This window comes from Dama dama, chromosome 5 (assembly GCF_033118175.1).
Source record: "Dama dama isolate Ldn47 chromosome 5, ASM3311817v1, whole genome shotgun sequence".
In the NCBI taxonomy this organism is placed as follows: domain Eukaryota; kingdom Metazoa; phylum Chordata; class Mammalia; order Artiodactyla; family Cervidae; genus Dama; species Dama dama.
In genome coordinates this window covers 66,439,820-66,457,367 of record NC_083685.1, presented here as the reverse complement: position 1 = coordinate 66,457,367, position 17,548 = coordinate 66,439,820, and the positions used below count along the sequence as shown (strand labels likewise).

The following is a 17,548-nucleotide window of genomic DNA, read 5'->3' as shown; positions in this document are numbered from 1 at the left end:
TGCTTGCATTTTTCAGAAATTTGTTGAAACTTCTCACCCATTCCACTCACTAATATCTTCACCCATTTCTTTTTAGCCTTATCAACATACACCTTATTCTAAGTTCTTTTGCCATTGTTATAGCAGAATCTCTAGAGGAACAGGATATAAAACCTGTGTAGATATAACCAGAAGTTATAGCTCTTCCTTTCAGAAATGTTATGATGTTGACTGATATTTTGTTTCTGTTGGAATTACAGAAGAAACATTTACTTCTGGGAATATATTCAATATACTGTTGAGAGCGAGTTTTGAAAAATCCTCTATCACTATCTTAGGTATTAAGGCAATCAGAAAAGAATCTGCCTGGTTGAAGTCTCATTTAAAATTTAGCATGACAAAAAGCAGCTTCCCACCATTGGTAGATTAGGAGAACTATGCTCTGAACTAGAATGGGACTGTTTTTATCTGATGAACTTCATTTATCATCTCTGTTGATATGCTAATCAGGCCAACAGTTTTGGAACATGGAGCCAGTTGGGCTGACCACAGCCAAGAGTTTTGCAAAGTCTGCCAAAGAGCCATCACAGAAAACTTGAGGTCTCATAGAAGTTCTGTGTAGAATTTCAGTGGATCTACCTCCATGATTTTTCATTTGTGCGTCAAGCCACTGAGAAACCTTTGACGTGCCCTTTTGTTTTGAAACAGAATCATATTTCTCTCTATATCAAAGAATCTTGCTTTTTAACATGACATAGGCATTATATAGAACCCCAAAATTGGAATACTGTGAAAATAAGAGTCCTTATGACCACAGGGGAAGAATCAACAGAGCCATAACTTTAATGTCTTTGCTGAGATTTTAGTGTGACACTGGGGAGGGGCAGGCAGCAGGGGCAGAGAACACGGTGAGTTGATTATTATTTTTAGTAAAATTTTTCCATATGTACCTGACTTATGTTCATGCTAACAAAGCAAACTTTCAACAGGGAATTATTTCTAGGCTCTTAAAGTGTGAAATTTAAGTAGCTGTTCCAATGATGGCCCAACTTCAGTAGTATAAAAGGCAGCCTGTATACTTTGTGAACCATAGATAAACAGTGATTATTTCCTACTAAGTGGAATTTAAACCAACGAAAAGTTGATGCTTTTTGCAGTTCAGTTCAGTCATTCAGTCGTGTCCGACTCTTTGCGAACCCATGAATTGCAGCACGCCAGGCCTTCCTGTCCATCACCAACTCCCAGAGTCTACCCAGACCCATGTCCATTGAGTTGGTGATGCCATCCAACCATCTCATCCTCTGTCATCCCCTTCTCCTCCTGCCCTCAATCTTCCCCAGCATGGGGTCTTTTCCAATGAGTCAACTCTTTGCATGAGGTGGCCAAAGTATTGGAGTTTCAGCTTCAGCATCAGTCCTTCCAGTGAACACCCAGGACTGATCTCCTCTAGGATGGACTGGTTGGATCTCCTTGCAGTCCAAGGGACTCTCAGGAGTCTTCTCCAACACCACAGTTCAAAAGCATCAATTCTTTGGCGCTCAGCTTTCTTCACAGTCCAACTCTCACATCCATACATGACCACTGGAAAAACCATAGCCTTGTCTAAGATGGAGCTTTGTTGACAAAGTAATGTCTCTGCTTTTTAATATGCTGTCTAGGTTGGTCATAACTTTCCTTCCAAGGAGTAAGCATCTTTTAATTTCATGACTGCAGTCACCATCTGCAGTGATTTTGGAGCCCAAAAAAATAGTAAGCCACTGTTTTCACTGTTTCCCCGTCTATTTGCCATGAAGTGATGGGACCGGATGCCATGATCTTAGTTTTATGAATGTTGAGTTTTAAGCCAACTTTTTCACTCTCCTCTTTCACTTTCATCAAGAGGCTCTTTAGTTCTTCTTCACATTCTGCCATAAGGGTGGTGTCATCTGCATATCTGAGGTTATTGATATTTCTCCCAGCAATCTTGATTCTAGCTTGTGCTTCCTCCAGCCCAGTGTTTCTCATGATGTACTCTACATATAAGTTAAATAAGCAGGGTGACAATATACAGCCTTGGCATACTCCTTTTCCTATTTGGAACCAGTCTGTTGTTCCATGTCCAGTTCTAACTGTTGCTTCTTAACCTGCATGTAGGTTTCTCAAGAGGCAGGTCAGGTGGTCTGGTATGCCCATCTCTTTCAGAATTTTCCACAGTTTATTGTGATCCACACACTCAAAGGCTTTGTCATAGTCAATAAAGCGGAAATAGATATTTTTCTAGAACTCTATTGCTTTTTTGATGATCCAGCAGATGTTGGCAATTTGATCTCTGGTTCCTCTGCCTTTTCTAAAACCACCTTGAACAGCTGGAAGTTCATGGTGTACATATTGCTGAAGCCTGACTTGGAGAATTTTAAGCATTACTTTACTAGTGTGTGAGATGAGTGCAATTGTGCGGTAGTTTGAGCATTCTTTGGCATTGCCTTTTTTGGGGGGATTGGAATGAAAACTGACCATTTCCAGTCCTGTGGCCACTGCTGAGTTTTCCAAATTTGCTGGCATATTGACTGCAGCACTTTCACAGCATCATCTTTCAGGATTTGAAATAGCTCAACTGGAGTTCCATCACCTCCACTAGCTTTGTTTGCAGTGATGCTTCCTAAGGCTCACTTGACTTCACATTCCAGAATGTCTGGCTCTAGGTGAGTGATCACACCATCGTGATTATCTGGGTCATGGAGATCTTTTTTGTACAGTTCTTCTGTATATTCTTGCCACCTCTTCTTAATCTCTTCTGCTTCTGTTAGGTCCCTACCATTTCTGTCCTTTATTGAGCCCATCTTTGCATGGAATATTCCCTTGTTTATCTCTAATCTTTTTTACATGATTTTAAAAAGTTAAGTTTGGAAGAAAAAGAACACTTATCAGGTAAGCTAAGAATGGGAAAGAAAGTAGAAGTGTGTTACCTTCTAAGACTCAGTTTCTCAAAAGATAGTATCACCCACTGGCTAAGACTAATTCCACTTCTGAAAGGAACATCATCTTCCAATTGACAACTTACTTTATTACTCAGATACTCTCCTGTAACTCATAGTGTTTAGAATGCAGTGGAAAGCTAATGATTATACCTTAGAGTGTGATATATACACAGGAAGAGAGACATATAGAAGAGTATCAGACAGTGGAGCACAAGCTTTCCAGTCAACTAAGACCTGTACTTAAATCCTGGCTCTGTCATCTGATATATTTATAATCTTGAGCAATTCTTGAGAAACCAATCAACATATATTAAGGAAACCCAAATAAGGCAAGACATCTCTCCTCAAGGAATTTATAGGAGAGGTAGACAAATAAGTCATTAAGAAGAAAGAATGATGATTGCTATGGTGGAGGAATGTGCAGGGTGCTATGGAGCAGAGAAAGGGGCACCCAAATCAGATAAGATGCCAGGGAAAGCTTACAGAGATGTTAGCTTTTAAAGACCAAAAGGGTGTAGACATAGGAATTCCAGGCAGAAGCTATGTCACGAAAGGTTATGTGTACATGCTCAAGACTTATATTACCTCTTGTAGACATGGAGAGGCAAGGAAAGGTTTTAATTAGAGGATTCAGGTTTTCAAACCAGAATTTTTGATAAAGCAATTGAGGAGTTGCAGAGTGGAGAATGAAGAGATTGCAGTAGGAAGATTGGTGAGTAGCAGGCACTCCAGTTGAGAAAAGATACAGTGAATACACAGCATGCCAGCTAAAGACGATAAGGTGATGAGGTTAGAGCAAATACCTTGTCCTAGTTTGCCTGAGACTGTCATGCATGTGCTGTTACTTTTCTCTACTGTTTCTATTTCTTTTCTTTTAATGACTGCATATTGAAAATAAGTCAAATAATCCTCTATTAAATATTGAAACTGTTGTGTGTGGAAAAAAAAAAAAGAAACTGAAAGTACCATGCCCCAGGAAACCTTTCAGTTCCTGTGAAGCCAGTCAGTTGGTCAGTTTACCTGAGACTCTGCAGGTGGGAGTGAAATGGATGGGTACACTGATCCAAATCATATTCAGGTGATAAAATCTATAAGACTCATAACTAGTTAGATATTGTCAGGGTGGTGACAGAAAGGGAGAAGTTGAAGACACTAATAAGGTTTCTGAGTCAGTTACTGGAGAAGAGAGTTGTACCGTCATCCAAGAGAGATTGAATGACTGCGTGTAGCTTCTTTCAGATCAGGGCTTTTGCCTCTGCTTCACAGTCCTGGTCGGTAAGGCATCTTTTGCGCGTGTGTTATAAACGGCAACACCCTCTGTTAATTCTTCAGTTTTGATTGATTTGCAATTTAGATCTGAAAAAAAATACAAAACAAACTTGTAGTGACTCTATCTTTTGTTGGTGCAGTAAAATGGAAATACGTATCAACAGCAATATTCAGGCCATGTGTGGCAGAGTGGAGGCAGTCTGCTTATCTAAAGAACAGGTATTGGTGTTTGTACTTTTTAAGTTGTTCTTAGTAGGAAAGGACTGAAATTTATAGTCTGTCTCCCAGAGAGAGTCCATTTAGTTTAAATAACCAAGATTGATTTGATTCTTTAAATGTGTCAAAAAATACACTTCAGACTACCATTCTTATGAAATAAACTTTAAATGATGCCTTTTAGAAAAGTCAGGGGAGAAATAAAAAAGCTAGTCAGCTCATTTTAAAATTTTCAAGTGGATATTTGATATTTATGTTGTTTTCTTATTCTCTGGATGATGGATAACATTCCTTGATTCTTTTCCAAACCAGTTTGATTGTACAAGCAACAGATAAAGGCATGCCCAGGCTTTCTGATACAACTGTGATCAAGATACAGGTGACTGACATAAATGACAATGCCCCAACTTTTCTCCCCTCTGAAGCAGTGGAAATTGCAGAAAGTAAGTGTGGTAATTTGAAATAATGGTTTTGATTAGCTTGTATATCATCTACTATTTTTTCAGCTGGATGCTGTGTTAAATATGCATACTATTCCTCAACAACCACACAACTATAAATTGTGTTTATCTTCATTTTACAGAATGTAAAATGGAGAGTCAAAAATTAAATATAAAATATCAAAGAAGTTAAAAGTTAAAGTTGGGGTTTGCATTCAAACCAGCAGGAAGCTGATTTCCTAAGGTCAAACCACTACTCCACACAGCTTCTTTTGTATACAGACAGTTCTTAAAAGTGAAATCTGCTCAATGAAGAAGCATCTTTTGTTGACTATGATGGTCACCCTAAAGCTCCCCTGAGAGAATGCAATGTTATTAGACTGATAGCTTTGTCAATCTTTGTGTTACCAAACTCAGGTTCGGCTGCTCGCCACTTGAAAGCCAATATTCAAGAGGCAAGTGTTGGAAAGGAAAGGTTGCTTTATTCAGGAGGCCAGTAACTGGGGAAGAAGGCATACTTGTGTCCAAAGGCCAATTCCCCAGTGCTAATAGGGGGCAACAGCTTTTAACAGGGAGCTTCACGGGTGTATGGTTAGAGTAAGGGGGCTCCATGCAGAACGGCACAGTCACCTCAGGATCAGCTTGAAATTGCCTGTGTGGTAATCCAACCGTTGTCTTGATTGTTGTAAGCCCAGTGAATCTTCAGTTCTGGGACTGGTTGGTTCTCATTTCTCCGAGGGCGGTTCTCAGAGTTGTGGTAGCTTATGTTATGGCTACAGTCTGATCATCACGTAACTTCGTCCACCTGGTGGAGTCTCATTAGCTACAAGACGGCTCATAGAATATGGCTCAGAATGTTATCCATAGCCCTCGAGGAAGAACTAAAGGTCCTTGACTTTGCTCAAGGACTGAACTGTTATTATTTTGTCCTATTTGACTGTTTTTCCTTTGTTTCTGTGTTTCCTCACTTCTCAGATTAAATTTATGTTATTATTATTTGTTATGGGGGCATACTGGGTGGCTTGCAGAATCTGAGTTCTTTTACTCAGAATTTAACCCAGGCCAAAAGCAAGGAGTCCAAACCCATGGACTGCCAGAGAATTCCCTAAATTTATTCTTTGACTGAAGTTTTTCGACAGAAAAAAGACAAGGAAGGGCCATGGAGGAGTGTTTGTCCCAGGAAGGCCCCATAGAGCCCTGCTCATTTTTATTTGCAATATACTGCTGCTGCAATATACTAATGACAAGTAATTAGTGAAGGGAGTTGGATGATTTTTGCAGAGCCATCATTTTCCTCTACTATAAACTAAAGTTTAACATCTGCAGAAAACTTTTATCACATTAATGGTAGAGGTTGAAAATACAAAGTTTTACATGATATGCTGATTAATCTTAATTGTTTGGGTCTCTGGGCTACATGATGACTCCATAGTCTGTGATCTCAAAGTTGTCTGTGGGTAATAGCTGTACTGGTAAAACCCAACCCAACTTTTTGTAGTTGAAATTGCAGAAATTGCAGAAATTGCCCATCACTCTCCTCTCTGTTTTCACTCTTAATATCCAACTTATTCCTAAAATGTGCCTAACATTTTGTTATGTTCACTTTCCAAACAAATTACAAACACACTGCTCAAAGAGGGCTATATTCCAGCAATTTTTATATAGAAGAATACCTATATATAATTTAAAATATTATACTAATAAAAAATTGTCTAGTTTTACCTCTCACCTATTTGATGCGTTTTCATCTGCTTTTACTGAAAGTGCTATTCTAAAGCACATGCATTGGAATAAAAATGCAGTAATGTGCTCAGAATAAATATATCACAAAAATAAACTGTATATATCAAAACTTACCAGAAGGAGTCAAGTGTAATTGGTGCATGTCAAGGTTGTTCAAATTTGAAATATGAAAATTATTAGTCTCATACACAATGGGATTATTCTAAATGCCCTGGACTCTTCTTTCTACCTGTACCATACCTATGAAGTCCAAACCAAAGTCCCTGTCATGGCAGTTTAAAGAACACATATGTCATGTGAAACATTTACCATGTCATCTATTCATGATTTATTTTTGTGTACTATTAGAGATCTTTTGTGATCACCAGTATGAGGTATACTTTCTATAGTCTTGATAATTTTGAGAGTCAGGTTTTAAGAGAAGGAAGCAGTGTGTGCCTCTCAAAAGAAATAATTTTACAAAAATGAATATGAGGAACTAAGTATCTAGCTTCAGTATCCAAACATTTTCGTTTAAATCTTGCTTGCTTTTCAGAATTTTATGTTTTGTATTAATGTTATGAATAATAACCTTCTTCTCACCCACATCCCCCATGAATATATGAATTTTATATAGAAATTATATAGTGCAAATAAGTGCCTTACAATGTTTCTTGGTGCTGGGATTGTGTGATAAACATATGATAAAAAGTGAAATATAAAAATTGAAAATAGTCTGCCTCTTCAATTCCCTACTTAGTGGTAAATTTTCACTTTTATTGGCTCATAAATTCTTCAGAGTTTTTATTCAGTTTGTAATGAGCCTTGTATGAGAAATCATGCCAAGAAAGAGAAAATCATATTGGACATAAAATAAAAATGCTTGGATTGAACTATTAAAGAAAAATATTTCAAAGGATGACTTTTAATGGAGACTGACAGTGGTCATGACTATTTCAGATTCTTTGCCTGGCACGATTGTGACTCGGATATCAGTTCATGATGTGGATTTGAATCCAGCTTTCACCTTCAGTTTTGTCAAAGAGAGTAATTCTGGAACCAAATTTGCTATTGATCGGAACACTGGGGTAGTGGTGCTGGTTGAAACACTGGATTTTGAAGAAGCTACTAAATATGAGCTACAGATCCAAATTTCAGATTTGTTGCACCAAACAGAGGGGACACTCATTGTCCATGTGCTGGACATCAATGATAACCCACCAGTGTTCTCTCAAGATTCTTACCAGGTAAATAGCACAAAGAGATGCTGAAACCATAACCAAACTTGAAAGAATAGGGAATAATGTAAACTTACCATAGTCAACAAAGTAATTTAGACAGACAGATAGTATTCACTGTTTTTACTGCCTAAGTTGATGCTGAGAGTTTTATATTTAGCATCGTGGAGAATAGAAGTACATATGGAATTGAATCTCTCATTCAATTCAATTTCTTAAGTATGTAAGTAATATAAGGCTCATAGTTACATAATGTACAGTGTAATGAAACATTAGTGAATACATTAGTGAATGCATTAGCTATCCTCCACTACACAGAAATAATTTAGAAAGAAATATTTTCATAATAAAAATCAATACTGCATGAAACATTTTTTAAAAAATTTTAATTTTGTTTTTCTGAATTCTGGAACTACTAACACAATCTTCTTAATATGTCCACTCTATACATTAATAATACCTAATAAAGTGAGATTCTCTGTTACTTCCATAAACAAAATAAATAAAAGAGTCAGGTCCTGGCCCTGTTCATGAAAATAGCTGCATTCTTTAAACACAGGGCCTGTCTCCCTTTTTTCCCCCTCAGGTCACCATTTCCGAACTGGTGCCTCTGGGGCACCCAGTGCTGACTGTTGTGGCTACAGATGTGGAAAGCAGTGAGAACATCACTTACAGGATCCTTTCCTCTTCTAAGATGTTTTCAGTTGATCCTACCAATGGTGAGTTATTTGTAGTGGCTTTAGCATTCATAGGTTTGGGTTACAGAGAGGAAACCTGAAATAATCCTTTCCAAATATACCTAAAATAGCCCTCAGGCCCTGCTGCTGGGATCAAAGACACTACCTTCTTACTTCTCTTCATGTCAGATGCTATGATAGCAAATTCTGGTGCTACATCTCTTCTCCAACATCTCAGTGGTTGGAAAGAAAAAGGAATTGATTAGATGCTGGCAAATGCATAGAAATTCAGAGACCTCAGTATAGTAAACACCAGTTCATTCAGCTAGGTGATTACAGTTGGGGTAATAAACCAGGCCTCCACAAGAATCAAAGTAAAATGGAAGGGATTCATTTAGAACTGAAGACTGCATGTTACCAGAATTTGGAAGCTTTTTCCCCAAGCCAAGAATAAGAAGTTTGGTAATAGTATCATATATTCAACAAGGAACACAAAAAAACTGAAACAGGAAAGTTTTTTGAGCACCTCTATTAAGTGGAGTGGCCTTCCCTGGTGGCTCAGATGGTAAAGAATCTGCCTGAAATACAGGACAACCAGCTTCAATCCCTGAGGCAGGGAGATCCCCTGGAGAAGGGAGTGGCAACTCACTCCAGAATCCTTGCCTGGAGAAATCCATGGACAGGGTAGCCTGGCAGGCTACAGTCCATAGTGTTGCAAAAAGTCAGACATGACTGAGAGATGTTTACCCATTAAGTAGAATGTTCTGTGTTTTTCATGCTGTTCTGATTTCTTTGATGCCTCCCAAGGCTGTTTGTTTGGTTATTAGAGATCAAGACATTTATGATTGTGAAATGCATTCAGGCAAGTGATTACAAAAAAGTTAACCATTGTATAGAGAAAATATAACAACAAGTAGAGTCCCTTGGACAGCAAGAATATCAAACCAGTCAATCCTAAAGGAAATCTACCCTGAATATTCATTGGAAGGACTGATGCTGAAGCTGAAGCTCCAATATGTTGGCCACCTGATGTGAAGAGCTGACTCATTAGAAAAGACTCCAATGCTGGGAAAGATAGAAGGCAGGAGGAGAAGGGGATGACAGAAGATGAGATGGTTGGATGGCATCACAGACTCAATAGACATGAATTTGAGCAAATTCTAGGAGATAGTAAAGGACGGAGAAGCCTGGATTGCTGCAATCCATGAGATCACAAAGAGTCAGACATGACTTGGCAACTGAACAACAGACATTAAAAGCTAAGCTTAATAAAGATGAGTAATTAGTAAAATGCTGTCCATAGCAGGGCACAGTTCAGAAAAATAACAGGGCCTGGGACATGGACATCACCAGATCGTCAACACTGAAATCAGATTGATTATATTCTTTGCAGTCAAAGATGGAGAAGCTCTATACCATCAGCAAAAAAAAAAAAAAAAATCTGGAGGTGACTGTGTCTCAGATCATGAACTCCTTATTGCAAAATTCAGAATTAAATAGAAGAAAGTACAAAAAACATCTAGACCGTTCAGATATGACCTAAATCAAATCCCTTATGATTACACAGTGGAAGTGACAAATAGATTCAAGGTATTATATTTGATAGATAGAGTGCCTGAAGAACTATGGATGGAGGTTTATAAAACTGTACAGGAGGTGGTGATCAAAACCATCCCCAAGGAGAAGAAAGGCAAAAAGCTTGTCTGAGGAGACCTTAAAATCAGCTGAGAAAAGAAAAGAAGAAGGAGAAAAGAAAAGATATATCTTTCTGAATGCAGAGTTCCAAAGAATAGAAAGGAGAAATAAGAAAGCCTTCCTAAGTGATCAATGCAAAAAAAAAAAAAAAAAAAAAAGTAGAGACAAACAATAAAATGGAAAGACTAGAGATCTATTCAAGAAAATTAGAGACACCAAGGGAACATTCCAGGAAAGATGAGCACGATAAAGGACATAAACGGTATGGCCTTACAGAAACAGAAGATATTAACAAGAGGTGCAAGAATAAACAGAAGAACTATAAAAAAAGAAATCTTCATGACCCAGATAATCACGATGGTGTGATCACTCACCTAGAGCCAGACATCCTGGAATGTGAAGTCAAGTGGACCTTAGGAAGCATCGTTACAAACAAAGCTAGTGGAGGTGATAGAATTCCAGTAGAGCTGTTTCAAATCCTAAAAGATGTTGCTGTAAAATTACTGCACTCAATATGCTGGCAAATTTGGAAAACTCAGCAGTGACCACAGGACTGGAAAAGGTCAGTTTTCATTCCAGTCCCAAAGAAAGGCAATGCCAAAGAATTCTCAAACTACCACACAATTGCACTCATCTCACACACCAGCAAAGTAATGCTGAAATTTCTCCAAGCTAGGCTTCAACTGTTTGTAAACTGAGAACTTCCAGATGTCCAAGCTGGATTAAGAAAAGGCAGAGGAACCAGACATCAAATTGCCAACATCTGCTGGATCATAGAAAAATATTTACTTTGCTTCATTGACTATGCTAAAGCCTTTGACTGTGTGGATCACAACAAACTGTGGAAAATTCTTCAAGAGGTGGGAATAGCAGACTACCTGACCTGCCTCTTGAAAACTCTGTATGCAGGTCAGAAAGCAACAATTAGAACTGGACATGGAACAACAGACTGGTTCCAAAGAGGGATTGGTCTGCCTCAAGGCTGTATATTGTCACCCTGCTTATTTAACGTATATGCAGAGTACACCATGAGAAACGCTGGGCTAGATGAAGCACAAGCTGGAATTAAGATTGCCAGGAGAAATATCAATAACCTCAGATATGCAGATGACACCACCCTTATGGCAGAAAGTGAAGAAGAACTAAAGAGCCTCTTGATGAAAGTGAAAGAGGAGAGTGAAAAAGTCGGCTTAAAACTCAACATTCAGAAAACTAAGCTCAGGGCATCCAGTCCCATCACTTCATGGCAAATAGATGGGGAAACAGTGGAAACAGTGAGAGACTATTTTTTGGACTCCAAAATCACTGCAGATGGTGACTGCAGTCATGAAATTAAAAGACGCTTGCTCCTTTGAAGAAAAGCTATGACAAACCTATGCAGCATTTTAAAAAGTACAGACATTACTTTGATGACAAAGATCCGTCTAGTCAAAGCTATGGCTTCTCCAGTAGTCATGTTTGGATGTGAGAGTTTGACTATAAAAAAAGCTGAGCGCTGAAGAATTGATGCTTTTGAACTGTGGTGTTGGAGAATACCCTTGAGAGGCCCTTGCACAGCAAGGAGATCAAATCTGTCCATCCTAAAGGAAATCAGTCCTGAATATTCATTGGAAGGACTGATGCTAAAGCTGAAGCTCCAATACTTTGGCCACCTGATGCGAAGAACTGACTCATTGGAAAAGACCCTGATGCTGGGAAAGATTGAAGGCAGGAGGAGAAGGGGACGGCAGGGGATCAGATGGTTGGATAGAATCACCGACTCAATGGACTTGAGTTTAAGCAAGCTCTGGTAGTTAGTGATGGACAGGGAAACCTGGCATGCTGCAGTCCATGGGGTCGCAAAGAGTCAGACAGGATTGAGTAACGGAACTGAACTGAATTGGGACATGTTATGCTGTGTATTCCCCATCTGTACCCACCACTGCATCATTTCACAAGGGAGAGCTGACTTAGAAGTTAACTTCTGAAAGATGGATGTTAACTAGGTTTACTGCTCTGATCATTTTGCAGTTACATGAATATTGAATCTTATGTTGGATACACTGAAAACTAGTACAATTTTATATGTCAATTATATTCTCATTTTTAAAAAGCTAACCTCAGGATTACCTGAAGGGAGAATTTGGTCACAAAACATCAGTATGAGGCGCTCGGAATGTTATAATTAGGAGAAGTAGCTAATGTAGCCCCATGGCCGGTGGATGATTGGTTACTGTGTAGATTTATGTCAGGAATTTGACTTTTCTGTCCCTCTGTCTTAGTGTGTCTCACTCTCTTGACTGCAGCAAATCACAATTCTAGCAGCACTTTTCCTTGTATTTGTATTATCAACAAACTTTACAGTAAGACATTGATTAGAATGTTTTTAAAATCTTGACTATTACCTTGTCAGCTGAGTTCACAGTGGGACTCTAACTGAAATGTGGCATTTAAAAGATACTGTTTTGTTTTCTTTTTTCATGACTGTACTAAAAGCACATTTACCTTAGAAAAGCATTTTTACATACATACTTATATATATATATATTTAGAATAGTGAAAATGTATTACATATATTTTAAAATGTGTCTTTAAAAATGATAAATTAAATTACATATATTTCATCAATGGTGGGAAGATCCACTTGCTGAATAAACCCATAGCTTTAGGAAAGACAGCTCTAGAATTAAGCAATGGCTGTTAAGTCTGCACTGTTATATTTACTACTTTCATTTGACTCAAATGAATACCATCTGGCATTTCCAGAATAAATATCTTTATGCCACAATGTCCCTATACATGTTTCTATTGATGGTAGAATGGGTTATACATTATTCAAATAAGAATGTGTTTGTATTCAGCTGCTTCAGTCATGTCTGTCTCTTTGCAACCCCGTGGACTGTAGCCCACCAGACTCTTCTGTCCCTGGGATTCTCCAGGCAAGAATACTGGCATGGGTTGCCATTTCCTCCTCAAGAGGATATTCCCAACCCAGGGATCTAACACATCTCCTGCATTTCATGCATTGCAGGTGGATTCTTTACCAGATAAGCCACCTGGGAAGCCACCTTTCCTTAAAAAATAGTAATGGGACAATTTACCATACAAAAATGAATTTTTTAAAAAATTATGGCAAATAATCTTTAAGCAGCACACATATTTAATTGAGTGAACTCCATGAATATTTCTGAATCTTAAGTGTTACAGAAGTATAAATACAATAATTTAAGCTTTCTATTTAGGGTTACCCTTGGTTATAACTTAAATGACACATCTAACAGATAACTTTACATATTAGTAAATATTTGCTGACTAAGAGGATCATACAAATTTTATTTCACAATATTGTAAGGCTGTGTTGTTTTTCAGGCACAATATTTACTATCAATCCTGTCTTCCTTATGGAGAGAAAATCAACAATTCGATTTCTTGTTGAAGCCAGTGATGGTGGATTTCCTGACCTGAAGGCTGTTACCTTAGTGGAGACAGAAATACAAGATATGAACAATTATGCCCCTGAGTTTGCAATAGAATATTATAATCTTAGCTTAAGTGAAGACACTCCAGTTGGAAGCACACTTGTCACCTTCTCAACCATTGACCATGACTGGACCCGTGAAAACACGCATGTTGAATATTCTATCATCAGTGGTAATTCACAGAACAATTTCCATGTGGAAGCTAGTTTTATTCATTCAGAATATTCTTATAAGCAAGTTGGTTATCTAGTGTTGCTTCACCATCTGGACAGAGAAGCAACTGCCAGTCATGAGCTTGTCCTTCTGGCATTTGACCATGGTTGCCCTCCACTGAGTTCCTCAACCACTGTATCAATAGAAGTCCTTGATGTGGATGATAACCCACCTGCATTCAGCAGTCTGGAATATTATGCCCACATCAAGGAAAGTACCCCTCCAGGGAGTCCCATCATTGTGGTCTCAGCAAGTGACCGTGATGTGGGCTCACATGCAGAAGTCAGCTACTACTTAACCTCTGGAAATGAGAAGGGGCATTTTTGCTTAGCAGAAAAAACTGGAGTTCTTTCTTTGATTAAACCACTAGATTATGAAGAAACGATAAAATTCACTTTAACTGTCCAAGCTTCAGATGAGGAAAAGAAGCATTTTTCTTTTGCAATTGTGTTTGTCAATGTCCTGGATGATAATGACCATGCACCTCAGTTTATGTTCCCAAACTTAAAGTGTGCTGTTCCTGAAAATCTACCTGTTTTCTCCACCATATGTTCTGTAAACGCTTTGGATTTTGATGCAGGCCCTTATGGAGACTTGACCTATTCCATTGTATCACCCTGTCCTCTCCCTCATGAAATGCCACGTGAGCATAACTTCTTCCTCATTGACCCTTTAACAGGGGATATTAGTGCTCAGCAAGTCCTTGACTATGAAACTGACAACAGATACTGCCTCACAGTTCAGGCCAAAGACAAGGGTGACTCAACAGCCTCCTTAATGGTTTGGGTGGATGTTGAAGGGGTAGATGAGTTTGAACCCATTTTCACTCAGGATCAATATTTTTTCATCCTTCCAGAAAAGAGTCATGTAAGACATTTGATTGGCAGAGTGGAAGCATCAGATGCAGATGCTGGTGTTGATGGAGTCATCCTTTACTCCCTGGAAACTCCATCTCCTTTCTTTTCAGTAAATAAAACTAATGGAGACATTTATTTGAGTAGAGCACTTCCCCTAATAATAAGTCAGGTCGGCAAAGAAGACACTATCGAAATGAAGATAATTGCTCATAGCCCCAAACTGGACTCCAAGTTTACATCTTGTACTGTTTTTGTGAATGTGTCTTTTTCCTCAGAAGGGAAACATTCCACAGGATTAGCTAGCAGCTTTTCGATCAGTCTCACCATTTCCTTTCTAGTGTTTCTGTTGCTTGTCTTCATTCTAATTGTACTGATTTTAAAACATAAACAAAAAGATGCAATAAATAATTATGAAGGAAAGAAAACATCATCATCCTTAGATATCAATTTGAGACTGACTAGGGATGCCAGTTCACTGAAACCCTTCCAGAAAACTAATGAGAGCAGTGATAAGGCAGTGCCTGTGGACTCCACGCCTGAATGGTTGAGTTTAATAAGAGTCATGGAGAAGGACATTGCACATCTGTACAGGCACTCAAACTCCAGTGATCACTGTTCTGTGGAAGGAGAAACTGCAGAAGATAAGGAAATCCAGAGGATAAATGAACACCCTTACAGAAAGGATGCTGACTCAACTTTGAGTGATCAGGAGTCCAGGGTGCCAGACTCTGGCATCCCAAGGGACTCAGACCAGCTCTCCTGTTTGTCTGGGGGAACTGATGTGATGGTCACTGCTGAAACAGAAGAAACCAGCCATATGTTTGAGGGAGGAGCTCAAGGAGAGGGCTGTGGCATGACCTATGTCCAAAATAATGTCTTACTCCAGACACTGAAGAAGAGAGAGGTCAAAGTGGGCATCCAGGCTGATGTCAGAAAAGAGACTATCTTTATTTCAAGTGATCGGGAAGCAGGACGTGCAGCTCTCTCAACCGAGAAAGATTCTGATCATGATGTCATGATGAGATATCCCTGGGATTATCTCCTCAGTTGGGAACCCAAGTTCCAACCTCTTGCCTCAGTATTTAATGATATTGCAAAACTAAAGGATGAGCATTTACATATGCCTGGCATTCCAAAAGAGAAGAAATCTTTTGTTTTTCCACCCCCTTTGATAACAGCAGTAGCCCAACCTGGGATTAAAGCAGTTCCACCAAGAATGCCAGCCATAACCTCAAGGCAGGTACTTTGGAAATACCCACACTCCCCCATTCACTATCATCACAGTTCTGTGCCAGAAGACATGACTCCCGGTTTTTCCCCATCCCTTTCCCTACTGACCACACAGACCCCTGCCGTGACTCCACTGCTGTCAGATGGAGAATTATTTGGGACACATTTGAGTGGTTCTTGCCTTGAACCTAAAGCAGCAGATGGAGTTCAAATATAAAACAATTGTGATATCGAGCACCTGCTCCCCATTGGTCATGAATGACTGGACAAAACATTCCAAAGCAAGCTCCCTGAGACTGGGTTCATTCATCTACAAGTGAGGGGTATAATTTAGTCTGGGTTTTTAGAACCCTCTCATTTAAGTTTATCAAATTTATTTCAGTCCTAATGATAAGTTACTCTGTCTTTTAATCTCTACTTTTTGCTGTCAGGATTCAGGTTTGTATATATTAAGTAGTGTACATTCTACCATACCTGGTCTTCTGTATGGCTAGATTTCCAAAGGTCACAGTGAACTTGACTGACTGCCAAAATGTTTATATGAAAAAGAATGGAAATATAATATACTGCATTCTGGTCACATTACTGCTGATTATAGTGCTGTTTATAAAACAAAATAGTAAAGACTGAATAAAGAATGAGTGTAGGACAGAAAGTAATAGAGAGGGGAAGTTTGGAAGGATAAACAAGTTATAATGTGAAGCAATTGGCTGCAGATCTGATATAGTTGAAAATGCGTTTCTCCACTTCCTCCATAAAGCATACTTGTGGAGTTTAGCCATAATTTGAATTTAGTAGGGTGTCTTTTGGAAATCTAATGAGAACTTAAGAGTGAAATTTGTCATAACTCTGTGTCAAATAAAACAAATTTATTCTTGATTAAATGAACCAGAAATACATGTTTCAAATGAAGAGCTAGTACTGATAAAGCACTAAGTATGTGGTTGTCTGCCACCAAAAATGTGTTTCCTTGGCCTTCTTTAAAAATAAAATGATCTTGTAACGTGATACAGATACAGACATTAAGCTTTGAAGATTAACTTGAATATATTTCTTCATGTTATTTTCTTCTACAAACAGTAACTTTACATGAGAGATAATTTATCCACTCAGTTTAAGTTTAAAAGGTTTTACACAGGTAAAATTATGTTATTTGCTGATAATAAATTTCATATAGTAATTTAGCAACATATTTTAATGATTTTTATATAAATATTCTTATTGTAAAAGCAAATAATAGATGTCAGAAGTCTTTCTTCCATTTGTTCATACTTATATTTAGTTTTAACTGTCATTAGATAGAGCAGCTTGTCAACATGGTTAAAATAATTTTGTTTTGTACAGCTACTGGTTCAGAAATATAGTGGTGTTGTTTGGTGTTCATATATGTATATACTGCTATCTCTTTCTGTCTGATGAACCAGAGAATTCATCGGAGATTCTTATCTCTTCCAAGAAAGCAGAGCACATCCTGATGAGGCTTGTCCAGAAGTCATCCATGGTAGGTAACATGGCCAGACTTTGAAAGAAGAGTTTAGGAGTCTAACATCGAGTCTAGAGAGCATCTGGTGTGGTTTTCTTAGCAGTTACTATGGGA

At 38.4% G+C, this 17,548-nt stretch overlaps 1 protein-coding gene across 1 annotated transcript in view; it reads left to right on the top strand.

The window, feature by feature from the left end:
• The window catches only part of DCHS2 (dachsous cadherin-related 2), a 332,448-nt gene extending 315,573 nt beyond the window's left edge, over window positions 1–16,875 (top strand). The window contains exons 18-21 of the mRNA XM_061140717.1: window positions 4,734–4,864; window positions 7,544–7,830; window positions 8,408–8,540; window positions 13,542–16,875. Of these exons, the coding sequence (XP_060996700.1) occupies window positions 4,734–4,864; window positions 7,544–7,830; window positions 8,408–8,540; window positions 13,542–16,168 (3,178 nt within the window). The 3' untranslated portion in view covers window positions 16,169–16,875. The remainder of the gene's footprint in view (window positions 1–4,733; window positions 4,865–7,543; window positions 7,831–8,407; window positions 8,541–13,541) is intronic.
• The last annotated feature ends 673 nt before the right edge of the window (window positions 16,876–17,548 follow it).